Below are 26,407 nucleotides of genomic sequence, written 5' to 3' on the forward strand. Positions count from 1 at the left end.
CCTTGGAAGCTCTTGGGTGTTTGCACAACTTGAAGCCTATTTATCTTGAGTTTCTCAGCCAACGATGACAGGCTGATTCAGAGTTTGCCAGTCACTCAGTAAATGTCACTCCCAATCACTTTATAAGGACCTGCTTGTCTTTCCTGCCCACTTCTTCAAGGGTTATATAACGATTTTTTAAAAATTTGTTTTTTCTTTAATGGCATCAATGATTTTGTACAGGAAAACCAGAATTAATAACAGGCGTGTGAGTTTCTAGGCAACTTTTTCCCACATTTTTCATCGTTTCAGTGTTGAAAATCATCAGCACTCCAGTATGCACTCAAATGTGCTGCCCAGCATTTACCCAGACTATTCCCGATTCCACCTTAAAATCTGGATCGGTTACCTTGATCTATGAACCAAGTGGCTTCTTCCGACTTTCAAACTCCCCCGTCCTTGACAGCCTCTGAGCTGATGCTCTCTGCTCCTTTTTGAGCTTCAGCCTTTTGCCCCTTCTATTTTCTTCGTACGAGACGGCATGTCAGGTTCCCAGGAGAAGACCCTTGCCTGTCTATGCATTTGTCTAGTTATATTGCCTCACGGCATATGACTCTCTCTTCAATAGAGATAGCTCATTAAAGAAAAGAGCTGCAAACACGAGACACAAACAGGCTTCCACACACACTTGAGCTCCAGCTTTCTCTCCTTTGTTGACCAGGGACCACACCTTGTCTAGAAATGTACATGGTACCCAGGGACTTCCAACATCGGATGACCTGTTAACCATGCAATTAGCAATACTGCATGTCCCAGATAACTGAGATCACATTTTTCCAACTTGGCCTATATTACAGGTCTAGGGATTCAACAGTACATTAAGGATGCAAGGACTGTAAGACTAGGTTTGAAGAAACTTCTGAATGTGGCCTTAAAGACAAATTCTTTGTGATGCCACAGGAACAGTGAATATGCACTCAAGTAAATCATTCCTAAGAAATCCCTCATTTAGTGAATTTTGCCTCTTTCTCTGTTCATGAAATATGGACAAGCACTTTGCTGTTGCTTACCTCCAAGTTAGCCACAGTCATAATCACTGATAGATCTACTGTATCAGCCTAAATCAACAGACTGGATAAGACTTATTTCATTGCACGACTTACCAATATTTGGATAAGAGGGAAGCAATGGAGCACAATATACTTATGCCTTCATTTAGTCACAACCCAAAATACCAGCATTGCGTAGAAAATTGCTTTCCTGGGCTGAGAAGCAGAAACACTCAGATCACTCGTCAAGTGCTTTTCAGCTATTTGAGTGTCAGGAGGAACATTTCAGCAGGTTGGAAGAGATTTTATTAGAGAAAGAAGAGAAACCAGAGGTTTTGTCTGCATCCGACTGGGCTGGACTTTGCATATGCGTGGCCCAGAGGGTTTGCTCAGGCATGATTAGTTTTAACATTACTTTCACTCTCCTGTTACCCAACAGGTTTGTAAGCTCCTAGACCCCGTGACACTGTTTGTACAAGGAGACCGCACCGCCTGGCTCACATAATTCATTGTAATTGTTATTTTTGGTCTATTCCAAAATAGCATTTCTTGTGTCAGCCAGCACTTTTTAATTTACCTCCAACTGTTACACTTCCAACACCATTAAATCAAACTAAATGGTGCAAAGGACTCTTTGAAGACTAGCGGTCACGCTGCTTCAATGCACGGTCTGTCTCTCATTATCTCATAGAGCCAGAGAAAGACCAAATGAAGAAACAATGAGCCAACCACCTAGGTGCGGGAAGGAGCCTTAGGAAAACAGAACGCCCTTGACATCAAATCCAGGCTCACACAAGACGTATCACTCCGCATCCAGCATCATCCTGCCACCAACACAACTCCCCCCACGCTGCTAACAACACAGACACATGTGGGCACGCTAAGCCACACGCCTGGGGCCTGCCCTTCTTTAACCTTAGTCTGGGAACAGGTGGCAGGATACGCTTCTAGAGTTACCCCAGCTGAAACCCTGCTGGCTCCGGGCTTTTATATTTTATGTCTCTTTGATGACATTGTAGTGATTAAATAGAAGCAGTCTCATGCACGCTGCTCCTGTGACAGCCAGATGCATCGCTCGGTGCCGGAAGACCCCATTTCCCCCCCTACGGTCAAGGACTCGTTTAAGAATTTACAGGGATGTCTGTAAAAAAAAGGAAAGAAAAGGAAAAAAAAAGTCTTGGATGAATTCAGATGGGCGTCTAAGCACTTTGCTTTGATTTAGGATCCTCCTACTCATTCACAAAAGGTTTGGCCTCTGGTAGACCAGTGGAGAATTGCCCTGGGTGTGAAGGCATGGCTGGATCTCAACCCACAATACCCCTTCCTGAGAGGGAAATTTAAGGTGAGGTTTTGTCTCCTGTATCTGGACATGTAGGGGTTTCTCTTCTAGTTTAGCTTCCCACTTGGAAAAGCCCACTGCGAGTCCAAAACCTGCACGTAGAGGGGAAGACTCGGGAGCTGTGCATTGTGCCTACTGCAACCTGCGCAGAAGGTATCCAGCCCTGGTTGCATTCACTTTTGCATGACACCCTTTGTGTAGTGGCACGTCCATGTTTTCCCTTGGGCAGGAGTCCTTGGAGGGGTTGTCACCATGTCCAATGCAGGTTTTCCAGGGAAAGGACCCACACATTTGGGTGGCTGACTCCTCTTGGACAAGGTACGAAGCTTCCCTCCGTCCCTCCAGTCCCACTTGTCTGGGTAAGCCAGTGGGAAGGCATTATTTAGCTTCCACCTGTAATGAACAACTTCTAATCACATTGATAATATGATGGTAGGACCACTGGTAGAGGTGACTTGTACCCAAGTGAATTATGACTAGCTCTGGCCTCTTCCTGCAGCTCTTCTTCGTGTAAAAAGTCCTTCTGAAACCACAAATGGAGGAAGAGAAGAAGAATAATCAAACCTTCCTGCGGGTTTTGTCACAGTTGGACATTATGAATTATTATCGCTTGCATTAAAGCAGTGCTTAATGAGTCTCTTAGAAAGCAACACCCCATTATGCTAGTCACCATGCAACACCAGCCTTGTCCAGGACAACAGACAAGACACAACAGGTGGACGGGGGACAAACGCGGAGCGGACGGGTGACAGTAAAACAAGCTCGTGTTTGCATTTTGCACATTGCTGTCCACCCACCACCGGCCTGCCCCACATCTGACCCCAATGCTCTTACCACTTCCTCCTGGAAACAAGAGGTGCTATTCCCTTGGATATAGTTGGCTTCAAAAACAAAACCTTCATTAGATACTCAGAGTTCAGCCCCAAACCCAGCTTGGGCACAAGATCCTATTCCACCCCAGTCCAGTCCCTGAGAACTGTTAACTTGATCAGCCTTTGAGGCCTGCCTTCATCCCAGCCTTCACACTCAGTCACAGCAAGCTGTGAGGAGGAGGACGATTTGCCCACCTTGTGCCACGGGGAATCAAGCAGGGTAGAATAGGATTGCACTTGGGTGCCTTAGAGGCAACATAGGATGAGGGCCTTATTCCTGATTCAGATACTTTTATAGAGATGGAAGATTAGATGAAGTGGATCTGATTCTGTTCCACTGAAGCCAAAAGCACCATTGACCTCAGTGGGAACATCTAGTAAGACTTCATTCCCCCCTCCAAAGGTGGAAAGCTTTCATTTCCTTAAAAAGTCCCCCAATGCTCCTACGTAGAAGATTCTGGGGCAAAGAAATGTAAAAAGAAATTAAGTTAAATGCGATGAATGGCCCTGGTCCTGTTTCCCCCCCTTCATGCATGGGGGGGAACCTTTCTGCCCATGCATCAACAACGCCTAAGCATTTTGCCCCGACTCATTAAAAATCAGAGAATAAAACAGGTAAAAGAAGCCAAAGAAAGCACGTGAAGGAAGGGACTCTTATGGCAGAGCTATTAGCTTACCTCTCTGGATGCTGCCACGCAAACACTGATGCTCTTCTTTGCGGCAGCAAAATATTGTGACGTGATCTTCTGCATTCATTTCAAATACCAGAAGAGGTCACTACATAGCAGGTGTCTGAAGAAGGCCCTTGTTACGGGTCGGCGTGTGTCAATGCACCACGGGCCACAGGAGATGCCAAACAGCACACTGCACTCTGCGCGGAGGGCTAGCAGGAAACCTCCGTGCTACATAGCTCCAACCATCACAGCGCACAGGCCTTTCACCAGCTCGTCATGGGGTGCATTTAACACACGGTCCTTTCCAGGGCTCGGCGCGCAGTCATCTCCCCGGTCAAGCCTACTGCTGAGATCCTGTTGTATGCAGTAGGGCATCACCCCTGCCAATAAGCTGTTTCATGTCCTCTAGGCATTTTTGCTTCTTCACTTGCTATGGAAAAACACTATAAACTCCAGAGCTACATTTAGGCAGCCGTGCCTGAGTTCATAAAACCTGCCAGTTACTGGGGCAGGCTGTAGGTCCGTCTTGTGCAGTCTGCGGTGTCACACGCTGACACAGAGCGGATGCTGAAGGGGAGAGGGAACAGGGTATATTCACTCTCTCTCTCAGCCTCCAGCAGTTAGGGTTTGCTAGGTGAAGATTTCTTTTGCTTTAAAACGAGTGCTTATATTCACATAGAGCCTGCAGATTTGCTTAGTTTATCATCACCTCTCCCCCTTGACTTTGTCATCTCAGCAGACGTTACGCCAAGGAAATCGAAATGAGCCAAAGTATTACTGAATTATTTGCTCAAACCTAAAATTGGCTAAAAAAGCTGAGCATGGAAGGTGAGCGTGCTCTTACCTGCAACGATGCTGCCAGGACGCTAGATGTCCTCACTGCCCCTGCTTGAAAAAAAGCCAAAGCCCCATTGCTAAAACAGCTGCAAGAACGGATGAAATAACGCAGAGGGGGCACAAACGAGATTTGTGTTTCAGCTGTGAACAAATCATCTCAAGTACGAGCAGACATTCCCACCTCAACTCTATTATGCTCTACAAGTAGGTTCACAACTCTTCAGCTGGAACGTAACTACAGAAATAAAATACAGAAATCAATAAAGAATGAGATCCACAAAAGTTTGGAGCAAGAACGAGGCTTGAATTGCCCCAGCTCTGCCAGGGCGTTGTGCTCTGAGGCTTGGTTCAAATCCATGAGAAACGGACATCTGCAGCCCAGGAACGTAACATCAGGGGTCTTGCTAGCAACTACCACCTCCTGTCCGCAGGCAAGCGGCGCAGGACCTCTCTGTGCCTCTCCTGGAGGAAAGCAGCAGCAGCCAAAATGCCAGCACTAGGTGGGATATGAAATCTCAGAGTTTTTCCCTGTGCCTTTCCCCCATTTAGGGCTGTCTATCCCAGCTTCATCCCTCCTTCCCCTCACCCATGTTTCCTGGTCTCTAACTAGTTGTGTGCATAGTCCTTTACCTGCCAGCCGTGAGAAGTCATTCTCAGCCCTTTCCCTAGTTGCAAAAGCCTCCTCCCTTGCTTCTGTACTTCCACTTGTTTTCTTCCACCCTTAAAGCTTGATGCATGCGCTTCTGTCAGTGCTGCCCTGTGCATCGAGAGCAGGAGGGACTGCATCCTCTACCCATCATACTACAGCTATCTCAACTCCTCCATTTACTTAGGTAAGCACCATCAGCAGACAAGCAGGTCATCATCAAGGTCCTGGTGTTTTTAAAACATTCGAGCTGGAGCATTTGGGGCTATATTTCAGAAAACTTGTGCACCAAAAAGTGCAGGCCAGGCTCATCATCACTTAACGCATCACCAGATTTACCAAGTCTTATTCTTGCACTCGACATCTTCCAACCATCCAAGATAAACCTGGAACAACACAGTGGGACAGCAGACACGGGATTTGACCGATGCAGAAGGAAGAGTCCAGGAATATTGGTGCCAATTCATGGAAGAAAAATCCTTGCTCGACAAACCTAGCCCTGTGCTAACATGGGGGTTAGGCCTGTTGATATTCCTTCATCACCTGAACTTCCCATGGCCAATGAGGCAGTGACCCCCTTCCAAAATTTTAGAATAAAAGGTTCATCCCTGAGCCGAGATAAAACAGGGGGAAACGTATTTGGGGTGCTGTTTGAGGTGGGCCAGCCAGCTGCTTGTACTGACCGCCCATTAGTGAGGGCGGAGGCCACGTAACATGGGGCAGCGTGTTCTGGATTGGGGCGTTCCCCCCGTTTCTCACACTGATGACACTGGCTGGTCGGGTAGCTTTTATGAAACAGCAGCGTTGCAGAGGTGTTAACGACCTGCTCCTCTGCGTCACACAGGGCAGCTGAGCTGGAAGAACCTGCAAAGCCGGTGAGGGCGAGACCTGGAGAAGGAACTGCACGGCCTGCTTGTTCTTTTGGAAGCAGCTCCTATTCATCCCCATTGAGACCGAAGGGACTCCTCCAGCACTCGCTGAACTTAGGAGGACTTTTTCCATTGACTTCAATAAAACCAAGATTGGGGCTTGTATTCTGGGATAGATAAGCAGCTTATAAGAATGAGGAGGAAGAACACAGGAAGAATCAGCGCGCACACACACATACACACGCACATGCCCGCATGCATGCACACGCACACAAAGGAACGGACTAGAGCAACGAGAAGGAAATCATTCTGCCAGGAAAACGTGCTCTGCTGCTATTGGGTGAAACACCCCCCAAAAAGTCACTTTTCACAAGCAATTTTTTTTTCTCCTTGGTGAGCTGCTGCCGACGAGTCACTTTGTCTTCAGCCAAGTTTGGTGCCGATCACCTTGAGTTGGGCTGAAAGGCCGAGGGTAGCTGCCGCAGTGCAGCTTGGGGTGAGGTCTATCAGCAGGGAACGCACGGAGGGGGATTGTTTGCATTGCGCTGGAGAAATCCTCCTCTACTGCCACAGCAGGGAAAGGAAATCAATGAGAAGGATGCTGGTGACAGATCGAGTCTGACAGCATGGATTAGATTACAATGAGCAGGTGTCTCTTCGCCGTGGCCATGCGGCCAAGGGAAACCTTTTGCACTAGGACGCGTGGCCCCAGGCAATGAGCAATCGATGGTCTATGCCCTGTAGGCCATTTCTGGTTGTGTTTGTTGACTTTCTGTTGCATTTAGAGTATTTTCAGGCAGAAATAAGAAAAAGGGTTAACAGGTTACTTACATTTACCAGCATTAATAAACTTCGCGTCCGAGTCTGCAGCAGTTCTGAGCACCTTGCGGCTCTCGCTAACCGGAGATGGAGTTGTTGGTGCCCACCGCCGCCAGGAAATCTGGTTCTGAGAGCTGAAGCAATGCTGTCTCGGGGGGGCTTCAATAGCTTTGTGACTCACTTTCCAAAGCTGAATCATGCGCCTCACTTGTAAGCATTATGCAAACCCTCTCTCATGCCTCAGGATGCATGATGTACAAACACTGGTAGGAAAAATCCTTGATGGTGTCCCACATGGCAATAAATGCTACAGGCTAACGAGAAACCAGACCCTGATGAATTGCGATGAATGCCTAGATGAAAGCACAAGTAGCACGCACCGAACTGCGATTGAAATCCCCCGCAGAAATAGGAGAATACTAAAACAGCTTTGGTAGCATACTTTTAGTTTATTGACCCATACAAAATAATAGGTCCCAAAAAGTCAGAAGTAGTAAAAGAATAGGCAAAAAAGGGCTTCTGCATTTCTAGAGGGCTATACAAATATGCAAAAACAAATAAATAATTTTTTTTTTCATTTAGTTTTTGCTCGTTTATTCCAAACCTCAACTCTAATAATACAAATGACTAAGGACCAGCTTAACAAATTTGTCTTTCCATATATATATTACATGCTTTGGAATATTGGTAAAAAAATGTTCAAAAAAGTTTATCAGAAACTTTTCTATTCACAATATGCACAAGGAGTAACTAAACCCTCTGTATAAAAGGGGAGGAAAAAAAGAGCACCATTTTATGGATTCCTGAAGCACAGTACAGCTGAGAAACAAGAATTATTTTAACCGTATGCAAATGAGATTTTTGGAAATTACACAAGAGAATCCACACTAATTCATTCCTACATATGGATGATATGAGGTAGGTTTATCCCTCCTAGATCAAAACTGCAGTTCATTTTTTTTTTTTAAAAGAACATCAATGATTTTATGTGAAAACGCTGCTGTCACTCAGTGACTCAGTAATGCACCTGGCATTTTGGATGATAGATTGTACAATTCAATGCCCTTAATTTTAAGGCACCCACTTGGTCTTTTTCTTTTCTTTTTTTTTGCAACCGCCTTAAAATACTGGCCATTATAACAACATTGTTCAATATGCGAGAACTAAAGCATCCCATCTCAGATTTTTTTAATTGAAAATGGCAGAGCAAAACATACTAGCTGTCTGCTGAACTGTTCACTGTGCATTCAACATGAAAATCTGCATGCTTACCTGCACAATGACACTGTACCGTGGAAAATTCACTGAACGCGAAATTACCGATTTTCATTTTATCGTGGAAAAAAATTCAAAGCTTACCGCTTCCATTTCCAAAATCCACAACCACGTAAAGTTCGTTTTATGTTACACGTTGCAACAGCAGATTGCTTTCTTTCTGGAAACTCACTCTGTGGTGCTAAACAACAAACACTCCTAACAACACCCAAAAAACAGTGAAGCTCACTCAAACCTCTGTTTAAAAAAAAAAAGCTGGCCTTCCTTCAAGTAAGGATCCAATACTGATTAAGTCAACCTTTGCCTCATTCATACACAAAATCCTTCATCAGCTTATGAAGCCCATCACAAGCTACCGCGGAAGAAATCCCCATTCCTTCTTCTTTCAGCCATTCGAATTGTGCTCCTCAAATGCCATTTTCCCCACAGAGTCCCCTTTTCACATTTTTTTTTTCTTCGAGGTTTGCCTTCCACACCTTGCAGTCTTCAAAAAGTGCTTGCTCAATATAAATACTTCATCCAAGTGCTGCATCCTGTCGTAGATGAAACCGTGGCTTGCCCTCGCTCAGTTCGGCTACTGTCTGGATTAAGGAAGAAACGCCGTTGTTGGTAAGGCTTTGTAATTCTGTCACGTCCCTCTTAATGCTGATCGGGATCTTCACCAGCAAACCAACGCGCTTTTGTTTTTCATTTGGGAAACTCCACCGAAGACCTCTGCCGGGATAGCGGCGTTCTGTGCAAGGCACAAGGCGATTGAAACGCAAGGTGGTTGGTGACCTACACGAGCGTCCCGGGCTTAGAGTCCTCGTGCCAAAACAGTCTCTGCTCGTTATTGTGTAAGCCGTCTTCCAACCGGTCCTCAGCATCGTCCTCCAGCTGGCTTGGCTCTGCATATGCCCTGCAAAAGAAACATGGCACCAATGACAAAGGACAGAGCAACATTTCCACGGGGGGGTTTCGGTGCTGGCTTGGGAATGGTTTAGGAATAAACTGCGAGCTGGCAGAGGCGATTCAGAGCTGGATTCTGAACTCAATTATTGCAGCATAAGCTCAGAGCAAACCCCTGAACTTGGGAGTTCAGGTCTATTTTGTTATTCTGAACTTACGCCAACACAGTGCGAATCCTGGTATTTGTTCTGGAGAGAGGAATAGGTAGAAGGGGCAGGCTTTCTCAGCAGGCATAAGCTGTTGTAGCTCTACTGATCTCAGTGGAGTGATAGCAATTTACTTGCAAAAGATCCTAAGAGCCGCATACAATAACCACGATCTGCATTTCATTGGCACTTGCGGGAACGCTGAACTGCAGAAGGACAGCACACTGTCTCAGTCACTCACAATATTCACATGCTCATAGGTGCATTAAAGATCGCAGGCAATACTGGTGCATATTTGGACCGAATGATCAGAATGAAAAAAAAAAGACACGGCTCACGTAAATCTTTTGCTGTCAAAACAGGCAGCTTATTTGCACTTTGCAAAATCCAACTCTAGGCCATTAAACCATTAGTAGAAATTGTATTTTGAAATGCTGTTACTGTAGCTCTTTTAGTCACGGCACTAAACTGAAAGCTGTAAGGCATTTGGTGAAAATTACTGTGAAGCTTTCATACTCCTTTTTTTTGTTTTAAATGCTTGTTTTAAAACAAACACATAAATGGAAGATGGAAGGGGTGCATTTCACACATGCCAGCCTGGCAGCAAGCAAAAACTGCAACTCATGAAAGCAGCACACACAGAGGTGGAGTACTTACTACAGCTGGCTACACTTAGCATTAGAGTATTTAAATATGATCTCACGTCTGCAGGCACAATTGCTCTGGTGCACAGAAGGGCTTTGTTCTGACTGCTAACAGGTGGAGTTTAGAAGGGGGAGGAGGAACGAGACACAAGGAGAAGCAGAAGAGCCAAGAGTCACATGAATCTCTGCAGCACTGAAGCAACGTGCCGCACTGTAAATAGCAACAGAGAGTGAAATCGGGAACAGAGTGGTCAGTTTTGAACCCATCTGAATGAGAGAAAGATGTGCCAACCTGTCCAAAGCTAAACTCCGTGTTCCCGAGACAGCTGTCTTTTTAGCCACATCAAGCCAGGACTCTCTGACTATAAAGCTCCTTATGTGATATGCACAGAGTCTATTAATGGGGACTACCTGTCCATGCCCTCTTTGAATGCCATCACACATATCAGTTGGAAGAGAAACTTTACTCCTGGCTCACACATAGGATCAGAAGTCTGTTGAGGAAGGGTGGGACATGGTCATGGCCACCGCCACTGCGGGGCAGGTCCAACAGCAATGTTCCCCTGTTCATCAGTGCTCTGGACTGACTTTGATGCATCTTTCCTTGCAGACAGGTGACAGAAAACAGGATATTTCTGCATCATCTCCTATCCAGCATTTTGGCAGGTAAAAAAAAAAAAAATCAAGCCCTTCAACCTCTCCCTGCATTGTTTCCTTATCATTAGGACAGGGAGAAGTCTATGTCCCGCCCAGCCGATGTCCTAGCCCAGCTGAAAGTGGGACAGGTCCTTAGCAGGTGTGTCAAACGGAGCTACGCCCATTGATAGCAGCTAATAGCCTGCTAGGATACCTGCATAAGAGAGGCCATTTAAGCATGCTATCACTGACTGGAACATCGCACTTGAGCAGCTAGAAAGTCCATGAATACTCTTCAGTTAGACACAGCAGATCTGCTGCTGGCCAACTGCTTTCACGGATCACTCCGGTTTAGGTGGAGACAATCTGAAACCAGGCTGCTACCGTCACAAGCTTTAAAAGCCTATAAAGGAACAGAAGGCAGCCTTGGAGTGCCCTACTCACCTGCTCTGCAGTGGAAAGTTGCCATAAACATTTGCATAACAGCTGGTGTAAGAGGAATGAGACAAGGTATCGTAATCAGGAAGTCCCAGGGTTGTCTGGTTCCTCCAGTTCCCAGAAGCGTTTGTTGAAGAAGCTAGAGATTTAAGAACAAAAACAGCACATAATCCTCTTCCAGCTACAATGACTGAAAGCAGCACGACTTTTCCCAGTAAGGATCTCCGCGGGTTTGCACCGGACAGGCAGGCAAACCTCTGTGTTTCAAAGTACTTTGGGGAGCAAGGCATGCGGCCGTCATTGAGGGGAACAGGGTGGCATTGCTTTGAACACCAACCCTCTCTATTCAGTGGCAATCAGTGTGTTCCCTGTCTCAGAGACCAGGGCAGTCGCACCATGGAGCCAGGCCTTTGCCCACTGTGTATATTTGGTGAACACTGTTTTCTGGGACCCGCAGTGCCTGGATGATTTCTTATTCCCTTTTGCCTTATGGCAATCCCCAGAAAGCTAGGCTTGTGCCCATTTTCAGATGGATCACCATGGTGGTGGTATCCTTTCCAGTGAAATTTGGAGAAAAACAATACCACCAGGAAGTATAGCCCAAGTGTCTTGACCGGCACCATTTTCTGGGACCCAGACAGCACAGTGCTTCTTGCATCGTCAGTGTGCCTGGGAATGACAAGGACCTTGCAGTCATAACCAGTGCATGGTGTAGTTTGGGCACCAGCCTAGCCCGAATGAGAGCATTTGTTCTACTTGCATCATTAAACCATCAGACCAATTACAGCCTTTTCTCTGCCAAAAATTCCTATTTAAACTATTCTTCAGTTTTGTTGGGGCTGGGGGGTGAATATCTGCCCTGAATGTATATGTATGCAGCCACATTCCCATCACTGAAGTTGCAAGGGCAAAAAGGCAACAGAGATGGACCCACTGAAGGGATAAGTAGCACATCTAATATATCATGAATCAGACGTTACCTGAAGAGAAAGAAGAAGCCCGGCTGCTAGGAGAGCACGGTACTTGCAGGCTAGCGAAGCCCAAGCTCCTCTGAGATCCTCGATCAGAGTCAAAGCTTGCCTGCAGGCTATGACCCTGCTCTTTTTTTGGACCCGAGGCACGTTGGTACCAACCGCGGAGATGCTCTGCTACTAAGGCCTTGTGAATGTTTTTGGTTATATGCTCTGTTTTAACCACTTGCTTCCTGGGAAGCCTTAGAGTCGCATAGGGGTTGTGCGGTATTCTGTCCATCTCATCTTCACGGTAGGACCTGAATTCCCTATAACGGTCATATCCATAGTGCGCTGACGAGCGATGGGAAGGGTTGACGCTATACTGCCCTTCGGTATCACTCTCGTAAACATACCCCCCATTGTAATAAACGTCACATTCGGCATACGGGGTGTATCCAGAAATATAGTAGCTAGAGGAAGGCTGCCCTTGACTCTTTTGGTAGACACTGTTTCGGATGTCCTTTTGGGCAAGGTTTGGCATGCTCCCCGAATTGGCAGCCGAAATGTTTTGCTTCTTCGACCTCCTCCGGCCCCGCGTGCGGTTGTCTAATGTCTGCGTGGTGTAATATGGGTTGGGAGTAGGTGTCGTGCAGTAATATTCTGCACTCGACTGGCTGGTGTAGGACGACCCGTCGTCCAAGATTTCTGTGCTGCTGCTTCGCTGAGATTTGGAGAGGGAGAACGCAGGCTTTTCCCCGACGGTCTCGGACAGCAAATGGGTTTGTGACTCCAGGCTGCCGCTGCGCTGTCTGCAGTGCTGCGGGGAAACATCTGGCCTGAAATGGCAAGAGATTAGGTGGTTAAAAGAAGCTGTACATAGAAGTTTGGGAGTTGTCATGGTGTGTGCTGCACCAGACTACAGCATAGGTTAAGGGATGAGCAGGCAATGCCAGGGCCTGGGTGGATACTCTTTAGCCCACCTTTCACAGCAATCAGAACAGCTCCTTTGTTCCTGCCAGTGGTTTGGTACAATATGGTAAAGGCTTTATACCAAGCTAAATTTAAAGTAATTGAAATCCTTTAGCTAAGGATGGGGAAGATAAAGATCCCATTTAGGCAGTGCATTGTCTTCCCCAAGATCCAGGGAGGCCCGTGCATGGACTCATAAATTAGCCTTTTATTTTTTTCTTGCATAAAAGGTCTGGATTACAGGCAGTGGAGCTTGGCAAGGTTTGCTGCAGCTGTAAGGGACATTTCTGATGACAGCTAAAGCAGCAGACAATTCAATAGTTTAAGTGAAGTCAGGCTTAGGTATGATCACATTTTGGAAAGGAGTTATGCATTCATAAGTGCTCAGTGCTCCCCAACTTGAAAGTTTATTAGCCACATGAATAGACTGACAAGATCCCGCTGACTGGTGGCCTCTTAAGCATTTGCCAATCTTGCCTGAAATGAGCAATACCATGTAGCTCAAATGTGAAACTCCTGGAGTTTTGCTGTTTAGAAACCCAGCGTGATCCCCCACTGCCTCTCCGTACCTGTCCTCCAACAGCAGAAGGGCAACATTTTCAAACCCGCTTTGAGCCAATCTCTATGTTTGCACGCAACATTTTGGATGCACTCCCATTTGTTGATGGTATTTGTGTGCATGAAATCTGGTTGCACACATAAACACCATCATCTGCATGTCACAAGTGTACAAGCAAGTAATAGCTAATGTATAACCAGGCACCTGAAAAATCACAGGCAAACATATTGCAAACCCAGGTTCTACTGGGGCCACTGTCTCACACAAAGGGATCCTATTTCTACTGTCACTGGTTTTATTTCTCTGTGGTCCAAAATTCATGTCACGCTTTAGGAAAAAGGAAATCATCTTACTGTAATTGGCTGCTACTGTAGGCATTGCGTGTAAGGACAGGTGTGGTAGGCATGCTTCTCCCTCCGTAAGGCTGCCGTTCCAGTGTCCGGTAAGGACTACTATGTGTTGAGAGGGGGTCCCTGCGATTATAAACAGAGGATCCAATATGCAGTCATCATCCAACTATCTCCAATAAAATGCAATGTAAAACAGCATTGGTTTAGCTTGCAGACAGAACCAAAAGAAAAAATAACCACCAGTGGCAATGAAAGCAGAAGTGAGCACAAGTGTGTATACTCCCAGTGCGAAGGCTAGCACTGCAGAAACAGCCAGAAGTTCACAGCCTCCAAGAAGGTAACGCAGCAGAGATGTTCATGTAAGACAATATGCTGAGGGACAGAGATGTGCAAAGGAGACAGAATAGGTAACGGAGGAGCAGCACAGAAGCAGTGTTCACAGTTCTCAATGCTTTCAATTCTGTACATGGATTTGATGCGATTCTGCTTACTCAAGGGAACAGAAGCCAATGACCCAGCATTGTCTGAAGTACCCTCAGGACCCTGGCAGATAGTCAAGTAAAAGCACGATGGGATCTGATGTGGAATCATGACTGTGGGATCTGCATTAGATCCCATTGTGCCATACTGATGACGCAAGGGGAGCCCGATCCCAGGCTCCCCCTGCACTGGCAAGTAGCAAGCTTGGCTGGGAGCTGTGATCAAGCTGATCTGGGCATCCAGTCAGAGGAGCACACGGTGCACTCCCCGATCGACTGAGGGTGCTCCGAGCCTCTGGAGCACGTGGAAGTCTTGAAAGGCAACATATATGTCTGTGATTGCATTTTGTGTAATAACTAAAATATTACTAATATTTATTAATGTGTATCATTTGTATAATTATAATGTATAACATGTAATTTGGAATAATACAATATTATTATTGCATGATAACTACAATAATACATTTTGTGTAACAACTTTGTGGCTGATTCTTCATTTTATCATGCTATTCATTGAATGAATGTGTGGCCTGGTCATGACTTAAGACATGATCAACCAGTTAATCATGTCTTAAGTGTCGCATCCGTCAGGGACCTTATATTCTGACACACAGGGCCTGATCCTTGCACTGCGTACAGGGGGCACTGGATCCCTGTTGCTTGAGGACGGGACTGTTTATAGTACTGTTCATGACCTAGGACTGTCTCCTGGAAGGCTGAGCCTGCTCGGTTCTCACCAGCATCAAAGCCTTTGAAAACATCAGGCGAGGACAGCGCCTCTTCTGCAATTCTGCTAGGATCTATGTGGATGTGTGCAAGCTGCCAGGATTAGGCCGTCGTTGTCATCATGGAGATAAAGGGCAGAAACAAGCCGCGCAAATGGAAGTGAAGGATGGACGGGCTAGTGGGCAAGGTGTTTTTTCATGCCATGCCTATCACTAAATCTCTAACCCACTTTCCATTTCCCACATAAATTGCTCCGACTTAACTGTGCTTTGCCATAGTTTACCTCTACCAATAAACCCACTTCATATAAAACGACAATCATTAAACAATATATTCAACCACAGAAGAGAAGTCCCCATTTAAAAAAGGCACTGTCTTCTGCTATGTCATTCAGCAGCAGGACATACTGGTGTATTCGCGACAAAAGAAATCTCGCCCCGGGCTCACACCAACCGTATTGGAAGCCGCTGGGGTCATCAGCGGCATGAGACGCATCATACCTGGAATATCTGGTTTCTAGGTACTGGTCATTTATGGAGGATTTCCTAAGATGGATTCTCTCCACACCAAGAGACTTTGGCGGAGGGGTTCTTGGAGAAAGCGGTACGGAGCTTGTTTTCTGTGCTGGCAGGGTCAGGGACTCGTTGGCTGTTGGGAAGCAACGTTATGCTTTTGGTGAGCAAAATCCGAAACACATCAGCATCCTCCCTCAGATGGCTGGGTCCTTCCCCTGACCGCAGATGCAACCAGTTGTCTATGGTCACGGTGCAAACTCTCTAGACCATGGCGGCAACACGCGCCAACCCTAGCGGGGTTCTCTTGTCCCGGACGCCTGTCCTGAACTCCCCGTGTCTCCGAGGTTGAACGCAAAGCCTCTCCTGACTTTGGTAGGTGCAGGTGCCCCATGCTTTCACACTCAGGTGTGACAGCTTGGGGTGAGAAGCACATTCTCACACTCAGGTGCTGACTGCGAATTTGAGGTCATGACATTTTAAAAAGTCACTAGGACTCACTAATGTGAAACTGCAATAAGTGAGACCAGAATAAGGCCTTCTCAATAACATTGGTAGCTGCTTAGATGTTAGTGCCCAAATGACTGTGCTTCATCTCTAGTGGGAGGTTAAGCCACCACCTTTCCAGCCAGTGGCTGGACAGAAAGTTGAAAAACGTGCATGCTAAAAGCAAAACACCAGATCTGTGGCAAGATGCAGGTCATCACTTAGCAGACAATTATTTTCACTTTATATTCCAATATTTTTGTGGTTTATAATAGCTGGGCTGGGCACTTCCTCTTAGCTAATGCCTCCTTTGACTGATCGCTCACCCTCCGGAAGTGCCCTCCCCTATCCATGACTGTTGCTGCAAGGTTTATTTGTAAAAGTGCGATCCAGGTATCTCTGAAGATACATCCCATTAAAACAACAATCTCCCGAACAGATGACTTGCAGAGCAACGGGTTCACACTTTTGACCTATAAACTGTTTCAAACAATGGACTCTTGTTAAGCCTTTTCCTCCCTTTTCTGTATCCAAAAGCCTAGCAAAAAATACCTGGGACTGAAAAAGAAGATATAGGAAACTACGATACAGCATCAGGTCAAAATAAGACACTGAAAAGCAGTTGTACTACTATTTATACAGGCCCTTACAAGCTTCATAAAAGGAAAAGCACCAGCCACATACCATCATCATACGTTGTTGTATCAGACAAAGAGCTGCTCTCCGATGGGATGATGTCATCTGTGAAGGAAAATAAAGGATTTGAAACACCACAAGTAGAGGTTTCTCAATACTTTATACAGTATTTTTTAAAAGAGTTTCAGAGCCAGCTGGATCTGTTCTGCAATATGGTGCAAAGCATAATTAGCCTTCCGCGGTCTGTAGACACTCGTATTTGCTACTGAAATCCCATCTTATCTGTTTACCTTGTGACTTAATAAATTACTAATATACCGATGCTTGGTGTCGAACCTGCTTAGGAGCATCTTACAATATCACTAAGCACGTCTGCTTCTTTAAGCACCTAAATACCTCGGACAATTTAGCTGTGAATCACTTATAAAAATGAGACTTTTAGGGGCTTTTGAGAATTTGGACAAAGCCTGCTCTTTGTTACATGGATATGAACCCAGAGGACCATCATGGATTTCCATTCCCTTATGCCACATATACAGTAGCATGCATGAAGTATCCAGAATATGGTCGCTGCAATTTTTGCACTTTTTGTATTTATTTTTGATGAATACATCAGAGCAGAAGGGTCTGATCTGACCGGACCACCTTGGGGCTAACCGGGACCGCCTTGGAAGGACTCTCATGCTCCAGTGTAGTAACCCTAAGCATCAGGGAGGGAAAGGCAGATCAGAAAAGAGCTGGTGATTGCCACAGCAGTTGTTTCCACTTCCACACCCCGGCTGTTTCTTCCGTCAATCATCACCATCCGCGCGCACAAACACAAGTTACATGCGTTGGTTATTCTGAACTCTTCTACAATGTCTGCTCACTGCGGTTTAGGAAGACAGCAACTCTGGAAGGGTGGCTGCTATCTGGAGAGAACCAGACTTGACACAAATTCAACACAACCATTCAGGCCATCCATCTCCCTCCCTCTGTAGCTCACCGCTGGCCAGGGGCTCCCACAACTGAATTCAATGGAGGGCCAACATAGAGCAAAGGTATCAAGATCTGGCTCGCTTCTAAGATAACAAATCTGCAGGTCTTACAATCACAAGCAGTTGAGGCGACTGAATCTAGGTAACGCCAGCCACAGAGCAGAAATCTCCCACGGGAGAGGTCAGAGACAAGAAGTAAAAACTGTATGTGAAAGGAAAGATACTCAGGGTGGAAAGTGGCAATGGAGAGACTGGGTTTTGCAAGCACGGTACCTCTTCTAAGGACTGCACTAGTAGGAGCATTGCCAGCAGATCGAAGGAAGCAATTATTCCCCTCTATTTTGCACTGGTGAGGCCATATCTGGAGCATGGGTCCAGTTTTGGGCTTCCCACTACAGAAAGGATGTGGACAAGTTGGAGAGTCTAGCAGAGGGTGACAAAAATGGTTTGGGGGCTGGGGGACAGGACTGGTGAGGAGAGGCTGAAGGAACTGGGCTGATTTAGTCTGGAGAAGAGAAGACTGAGAGGGGATTTGATAGCAGCCTTCCACAACCCGAAGAGGGGTTCGAAAGAGGATGGAGCTGGACTGTTCTCGGTGGGGGCAGATGACAGAACAAGGAGCAATGGGCTCAAGTTGCAGCAAGGGAAGTTTAGGTTAGATATTAGGAAAAACTCTCACCCAGAGGGTGGTGAAGCACTGGACCATATTACCCAGAAAGGTGGTGGACTCTCCATCCTTGGAAGTTTTTAAGGCCCGGCTTGACAAAGTCTTGGCTGGGATGATGTAGTTGGGGCTGGTGCTGCTTGGAGCAGGGGGCTGCACTAGATGTGACCTCCTGCGGTCCCTTCCCACCCTCGTTTTTTTGATTCTATGACAGTCTGCTGGGGGGGGAGGTCTAGCGAGACCCCTGCATCTACAGAAGCAAGAGCAACCCCACCTCCAAAGCTCTCTCTCTAGCTATATCCATGCCAGGAACAACGCTGAGCAACTCAGCTGTCTGGCAGTAGCTCCCCACTTAATTCAGTCAAAGTGTGCAGGACCACATGCACCATCTGCTGTGGCACAAGTGTCAGTCAGACACTGCTCCACGTGAAAGGGGCACCCCCAGAGTCTCCTGCAGCGAGGGTGTGTGAGCAACAGTGGCAAGTGTTGCAATGGAGACAAGTGGCATGGCCTGGAAGAGGGACTGTGAAAGTCAAATACGTGCTGAATCTCCTGTCCCCGGAGGGCTGGAATGTGAACACTGCAGGGCTGAATTGACAAATCAATGCTGCTATGTAATACATCATTTCCAACAAACCATTCCTGCAATCCACAGCTGCAATGACTCATGGCCATGCTTCCTGGCAAAAGGCTAACTCTCAGCTTTCTGCCACCATGTGCGTAGTGTCTGGGGGTGGTCAGGACTGCTTAAGGGATAAGCTCCAGATCCCCGGACAAACCTACAGGAACGCCAGGTCTGCCCTCCTGGCAGCCTGACACATGCCCAGCTGTCAGGGAAGTTGTGAGGCTGGGCTTGGGGTCATGTTTAGTCCTATCTTGGAGTCCTTACTCACCTGAGGCTGGCAGGACCTCCCGAGTCATCCAGACCACTTCCCTCCCATTGCACATAATCCCTTACTCAGGAAAAACTCCCTGCAAAGTCAAGCCCCAGGAGTGAAAGGAGAGGTTGGAAGGTCGTATCTCCCGACTTCCCTGTTTTAACAGGGGAATCAACAAGCTCCATGGAGTGAACAACGGTGGTTTCACACCCACCGTCCCGTGGCATCCACATGGCTGACTGCTTTATCACTGACTTTCTGCCTCATTGCCACAGCCTGTTACTCATTTTAAAGGACTTCCAGAGCCAGTACCTACTATCTTCAACCTGTGGTTTGTAAACGCCAGGCTGGAAGAACGGATACTATCTCACCCCTGTCCACTGGATCTGTTAGTCCACTTGGGAAGGCTCAACAGTTTGACATTGCCATGCCTCCTCGACCTGCATCCCTTGCTGGACATCAATGCAAAATTAATTCTGAAACTCAAGGACAGCAGTAACCCTGGCAGAAGATCTACATTATGTGCGAACCCCATTGCTGCTGCAATACTTAGAGGGAAGAACAAAGGTTGGAAAACAGGCTCCACACTGCCATGCCAGCTTTACATTTACTGAAGGTGTCAGCTGATATAGAGAGGAGCCCGTGTCACCCTCCCTTTCCACCTTGCAAGAGAAAGATGCATCTCATGAAACGATATATCCCCTGGGAGCAACAGAAATCGCAGAGTGAGACCAATTAAATATTTTCAACCATGTGTACAGATGTTCCCTGGTGGAGGAGCTGTAAAATGTGTCCTGAAGCCATTTATCAGCAAAGAAAGCCAAAAGGAAGCATGAGATCCTTCAGTTATTTTTGCTAAGCCCAGGACTCTGCTTCACCTAGCTGGCATATGAATTGCTAATCCCTGCACTCTCCTATAAAAGACCAAAAATCAGAACTTGCCTGTACTTGGGAGAAAGCCAGTAAAAAGGAAATAGCACTGCCAGTGCCTCTCTACTTTTAAGAAAGTAAGCCCCTCCTTTCTGGGATCTACATGCAGCCGTGCCCATTCCCCATCAGTATCTTAATGGAAGTCAGTACTTTCTCATCAAGAAGTGGATTCTTTGCTGCCCAATTATTTTCCATTTTTTTTCCAGCATTGGCTGTGCAGAAAAATCCTGTCATTGTACAGCTCAAAATAACAGGAGGAGGATGAGTGTTGTACCAGGGCGCTGGGATAGCTCAGAGATCCTGCATGCAGCAGCTCATCTCGGCAATGAAGCAGCACACGATGTGTTACAAAGCAAGGTACCACGCCAGTTTCGATGCTGCCAGCCTTTCCCTGCATGCTAATTCTTCGGTCTGTCCTGGATGCTAGAACAAGCCTGCACTTGTGCTTAAGCCTCTCCTCCAGCATATTCTGCCATAGCTCTCATATGCTCTGCTTTGCATGCGAGACGATGTGTCAAGCACATCTCTCCTACTTCCCATGCCCTTGCCATGGGCACACTAATGCTATAAACCAAATGGGAACTGTAACATGGACATTGTTTTTTCATCCTCACCATCATGTGGTGACTCCCAGCCTTTACCTGGTATAATGAGGGTTGATTTCTGGGTTGGTTTTTTGCCACTCTTGATCCGGTATTTGTTAATGGAATTCTCAATGTCTTGCAGCTTTTTGACGGCGTCCGTATAATCCTGCTTCCTCTTCTTCTTCACGTTTTTGCATAGGTCCGGCTCGGTAGCCAGTTTCTTTGCCGCTTCCACCAGCTTTTGCTGTATGAAGAAATTGCTCTCCAAGCTTTGTAAGGTGGGGTCCTGCCAATTGGTGACATGAGCTCTGTGTTATTACACTGGGTTGCAGATGGAAACCAGGCATATACATTTACCTGAGTCAATGAAACACCAGGCACCCCATATTACAGAATGAAACCTTAAGTGAAAAGAAGTATTGCCAGCATACTTGAAGGCTTAAAAGACTCCTGCAATCTCTTGCTCAGCTCTCTTGTGCAGGCCTCTGGACAGATTACAAAATGGTCAAATGTGGGTAACTAAAGTGCAAAACCCAAATCCATGTTTAGCGACCCAATTTTTAGAGCATGAAATGTCTCGGCTCTATTTGAAACCGAATCTTGCTCTGCTTCACTTAGCCAGATGTAAAACTGATATTGTCCCGGCTTCGTTACAGGGCGTTGAAGGCTTAATTAATTAACGTGTGTAAAGAACTCTGAGAAAAGCCCTGCAGAAATGCCAAGTGTGTTATTAAGCGATGTCACAAGGGTTTGCTACAACAGGATTTCACACTGGCTTGTGGCAGCCCGGTGAATCACGGCGCAGAGCTTTTGGTGGCAGACGGACGCAAAGCATCCACAACCCCACACTCTGCTTAGAGAAGAAACCTGGTTACATCCAGCCTTTAGACGTGAGTGGGACTGGTGTCTGCCCAGAGACTGTGTGGGATGTTGCTTGTGATCACTTCCCTTGTCAACCCCAGCCAGCAAAGTGCCTCCTGAGCTCCATGGACAATGTGAAGTGATTTGCCCTGGGGGGAGCCTGTGTTGTGCCATATAGGGAAATCCCCACCCAGTGGCACAGTGGCCCTGGCATGCATAGAAGATGTACTACTGAACCCCGTTCGTCTATTGAGGCTCCATCAAAACCTCAATCACTGTCTAATTCAGTGCCTGGAAGAACAAACCCAGTCACAGAGTAGGCTGGTGCCTTCGGAGACTGCCCACCCTCTCTCAAAGTCAACAGTCGCATTTCCACTAGCTTCAAACGGTGCTACATCAAGCCTTCCTGGGGCTAGACTTCCCTTGAGCTAACTTGGCTTCAGGGGCTGCAGCAGTGGACTGTACCTGGACACCCGAAGGCTCCATTTTAACCTTGGTGTCAGCACGTCTACACACGCACTCAAGAGCTGGAGTAACTAAAAACTGTTGGGTCAAGAAGTCGGCTGCCCTCTGGTCACCGAGAAGCCTACCTCTTCACTGGGAAGCATGTTGTCATCCAGTTTGAACGCTGTGCCTACGCGCCTTCTGACCGGAGGAGGTTTCTCACCCGCGCTCAGGGGATACTCCTTCGGCATCTTGCCAGTCAGCTCCTGCAGAAGAGAAAAGACGCTCCACTATCAAGAGGCCGGGGAGGAGGCGGTCCAACGCCCTGCTGCAATTCGAGCGCCAGTCCTCACCGCTTCTCGCAGGCAGATCTTTTTCAGCTCCTCTACTTTCTGAAGCAGCTTTTCTTGCAGCAGCTTCTCCTTCTTCTTTAGCTCCGTAATTTTCTCTTTCTTTTGCTCCTCGCTGACCTCTGAATCCTGAGACCCTGAAAGAAGAAAACAACTTCCCTTCAATATTCACAGTGGGGTAGACCTGTTTCCTTCCTTTGCCGACAATACAGGGCCCAATCCTGCAGGCTGGGATTTCCCAAAGGGACAGGGGCAGAGTTAAATTTCCTGTGGGATCTGGAGCTCTAGACTTGTTTTTTCCCCCCGATAATCCTGTGTGCACTTTCATATGTGGACACACAAGCAAGCAGGGCATTCATTTGTGTGCTTGAGTCATGTACATACACAGAGCCAAAACACACCCCATTTTATTAGACAAGTCTGGATTCCACTCTGCGGGGCTGATGCTGCACGCCAGCCGACACCACACTTCCCGGGCATGTAACGGTTGCAGGTTCAGTAAGCAGGTAACAGGATATTGTTGTGTCCCACAGTATAATACTCTATGCAGTGCATTTCTGTCTCCTCGCTCACAGCAAATGGGTGGTTACATTTATAAATCAAATCTGCATCATCAATGTATATATCTATATGAAAGAAATGGTGTCAGTTTTCCTCACACCCAGGGTTCACGGCGTATGACAATCTTTTGGGTGTGTTGGTTGTAGCCGTGTTAGTCTAAGGACATAGGCAGACCAGTTTCTTTAGGGTAGATGTGATATCGTCTATTAGACCAAGTCAACAGTTGGAAAAATTGGTTTTTGCAAGCTTTTGGGCACAAACACCCTTCTTCCACGTATTTAGTTGGTCAGGCAGAAGAAGGGTGCTTGTGCCCGAAAGCTTGAAAAGAATAATTTTTCCAACTATTTCATTTGTGTTTTAAAATGTGATATCTTCTATTAGACCAAGTAAATAGTTGGCAAAATTGTTCTTTGCAAGCTTTCGGGCACAAGCACCCTTCTTCTGCCTGACCAACTAAATACGTGGAAGAAGGGTGTTTGTGCCGGAAAGCTTGCAAAGAACAATTTTGCCAACTATTGACTTGGTCTAATAAAAGATATCACGTTTTAAAACAAAAACTAAATAGTTGGCAAAATTGCTCTTTGCAAGCTTTCGGGCACAAACACCCTTCTTCTGCCTGACCAACTAAATACGTGGAAGAAGGGTGTTTGTGCGTGAAAGCTTGCAAAGAACAATTTTGCCAACTATTGACTTGGTCTAATAAAAGATATCACGTTTTCAAACAAAAACTAAATAGTTGGCAAAATTGCTCTTTGCAAGCTTTCGGGCACAAACACCCTTCTTCTGCCTGACCAACTAAATACGTGGAAGAAGGGTGTTTGTGCGTGAAAGCTTGCAAAGAACAATTTTGCCAACTATTGACTTGGTCTAATAAAAGAGCTCACGTTTAAAAACACAATCTTTAGCATCTTGAATTCACTCAAAACAGAAGTTACCTGAGGAGATTAAGCTGCCGTTGCTGGCCATGATAAGCTGATTTTTTGCCTCCGAAGTCACCAGCTTGGAAACCTTCGGCGTTCCCATCTCGGTCAGGTCCATCGCTATATCGTCCAAACTCCTGGCTGAAGGAATTTTTGCCTGAAGGAGTTTAAAAAAAAAAAACAAAAATCCCACATCCTCAAGTTACTTAATTAGCTTCGGAACAAAGGGTCACAGAAGATGACATTTCACACTTCATCTCCCGGTAAGCGAAGCGCTAGGCCAGTGCCACCGCATGGGAGTTTCAGCTTTGGATTTCACTGCTTAGGGTTCCCTTCCCCAAGCTGAACCATCTCTCAGCTGAAAACCCAACTATTTGCACAGCATTCAAAATGAACATGAGAAAGAGGCGAGTCACAGGGTAGACAATGCAAACTCCCGATTTCACATCACTTGATGGCAGGCTGAAGCAGACTGAATAAACCAGGCTCCTGCTTAATAGCTCACATCACGGCTACAAAGCCCGTTTCTCTGTGCTCAGGCAAGGTTGGTTTACTCTCGAACAATGCGTATTTAAGTGCATACAGGGAAGGGAGCAGCAATTTTTGCTCACAGTAACTTGTCTGGTAACTTACTTTGCTTTGTTTTCTGTCCAAGTAAAACTGGTGTTGACTGATTGCCATCACCCAGATGGATTTGATCAGGGAAGTGTTTGCATACCAGGTCAGCACTACAAGTCCGCTCTGACCAAAAGTCCTTCGTGACACTGAAATTCTAATGGGGCGAGGAAAAAAACAAGAGAGATGAAAGCTAAGGCTGGATCCTTTCGGGTTGAAAATGCATGCATCGCCTTTCTGCAAATCAGCCTGACAACCTTTATGCCAGTGGTCTAAACACGACCCCCGCAACTCCCTAGCTCTGTGCATCCCCATGCTCTGAACTTTCCCTTTATATTACAATGTGGTATCACCACCATAAAGCCCTTCCCCGTTGAGTTTTGCAACCCACTGAAACCGAAAATAAGGCGGCTGCTGCTCCAGCAAGTGAAATGCGTGTTTTGCACTGCTTTCCAGATGGAAAGCAAAGGGAGCAGCAAGCCGGCTGGGCTTGTCTGATGGAGAAAGGAAGGAAATAGGAAATCCAAAGAAGGAAGGTTTCACTGGAAAGTCTTGTGAATGCCTAACTAGCAGCGTCCCACCTGGTCCTCGCACAGGGGCTGGGAAGTCACTGCTGAACTGGGGGTGCAAATGTATAGGTAGAGGTCACATCCTATCCGCCCAGGGAGGAGTGAAATCCCTCTCTGCTGCCCAAAGCACATCTAGGGCTGCCATAAACAGTCCCACTGAGAGCACAGCAGGGGCAAGGGGCTCCCCTGGCCATCTCGTATGCAATTTGAGAGGACAAAAAATACATTTGTGAAGCCTTCTGAAGCCTCACTCCACATTACCGATGGATCCCAGAGCCCTTTTGGGGCTTTGCTCTTCTTCCGGGTACCTAGTGGACACCAGGGACCACATCCAGCCCGTATCTCGAGCAAACGATCAGGGCCGTGGTTTCACGTAGAAATCCACGCACTCCTGATTCACTGCAGCTCCGTCGATGAGAGGATTAATCAGCAGATGATTAAAGCTTTCCAGATGCAATCGCCACCGCCTCAGCCTCAGCCTCACCTGCGAGGATCATGAACCTCCACGGCAAATTTCTTCTCACGGAAGTACAGGTTTTCCAGCTGCTTCCATTGAAATAACTAAGAGAATTGGGAGAGAAGGAAACAAAACGGTCACCCCAAGGATCACAGCAAACTCTCTCTTTCCACCAGCGTATTCATTCCAGCGGGGAGCTCGCACCGGCACAATTAATATTTAACCATAAAGCCATTACCATGTGCAAGATAAGGAAGAGGCCCTGTTATACGCTGTGCCTTGCACAGGGCTGATTTTCGTTGTGAAATCCTCTGCTGTCCCGAGCAGCCTTTTCTACCTTGCTGACAAAGGAGGCGGTGTAACAAAGCCTGCTGTCCGGAGAGCAGAACCGAAGGGATTTTTACGCCGATTAAATGAAGCAGCCATACTCAAAACGGTGACACACAGGAAGTGAAGAAAAACACGCCCTTCTCCCCCCAGGCCTTTTCTCTCCCAGTCCGATACAGAGAGCATGCGGGAGCACGAGCATTGCAGTATGCACCGTCCAGGCAACCCTCATCCCAGTGGGATGGGATTTTGGGAGGCTTGCTTTTTTGGGGGGCAAGGAAGAGAGGAAGTCTGACATGTGGGAGGAGGGGTCAGGTCCAGGGAAGAAGCCGTGCAGCACTGCATGCTTCTCTAAGGAAGCCAGGGATTTCCTGGGAAGCGTATCCCTGCCAGCGGAGGACAGGGTCGGAGAAGACAGCGCTTTCC

The 26,407-nt window shown here is 46.8% G+C and overlaps 1 protein-coding gene across 1 annotated transcript in view; it reads right to left on the reverse strand.

Moving 5' to 3' along the window:
- Positions 1-7,519: 7,519 nt before the first annotated feature.
- Positions 7,520-26,407, reverse strand: part of FRMD4B (FERM domain containing 4B) — a gene marked incomplete at its 5' end in the record, with an annotated part of 67,762 nt that continues 48,874 nt past the window's right edge. The window contains 12 exons of the mRNA XM_006027625.3: positions 7,520-9,257; positions 11,178-11,310; positions 12,152-12,960; positions 14,006-14,125; positions 15,711-15,858; positions 16,893-16,949; positions 20,935-21,163; positions 22,329-22,448; positions 22,536-22,669; positions 24,029-24,170; positions 24,647-24,785; positions 25,682-25,758. Of these exons, the coding sequence (XP_006027687.1) occupies positions 9,137-9,257; positions 11,178-11,310; positions 12,152-12,960; positions 14,006-14,125; positions 15,711-15,858; positions 16,893-16,949; positions 20,935-21,163; positions 22,329-22,448; positions 22,536-22,669; positions 24,029-24,170; positions 24,647-24,785; positions 25,682-25,758 (2,229 nt within the window). The remainder of the gene's footprint in view (positions 9,258-11,177; positions 11,311-12,151; positions 12,961-14,005; positions 14,126-15,710; positions 15,859-16,892; positions 16,950-20,934; positions 21,164-22,328; positions 22,449-22,535; positions 22,670-24,028; positions 24,171-24,646; positions 24,786-25,681; positions 25,759-26,407) is intronic.

Source organism: Alligator sinensis, unplaced genomic scaffold, assembly GCF_000455745.1.
Source record: "Alligator sinensis unplaced genomic scaffold, ASM45574v1 scaffold937_1, whole genome shotgun sequence".
Taxonomy (NCBI): domain Eukaryota; kingdom Metazoa; phylum Chordata; order Crocodylia; family Alligatoridae; genus Alligator; species Alligator sinensis.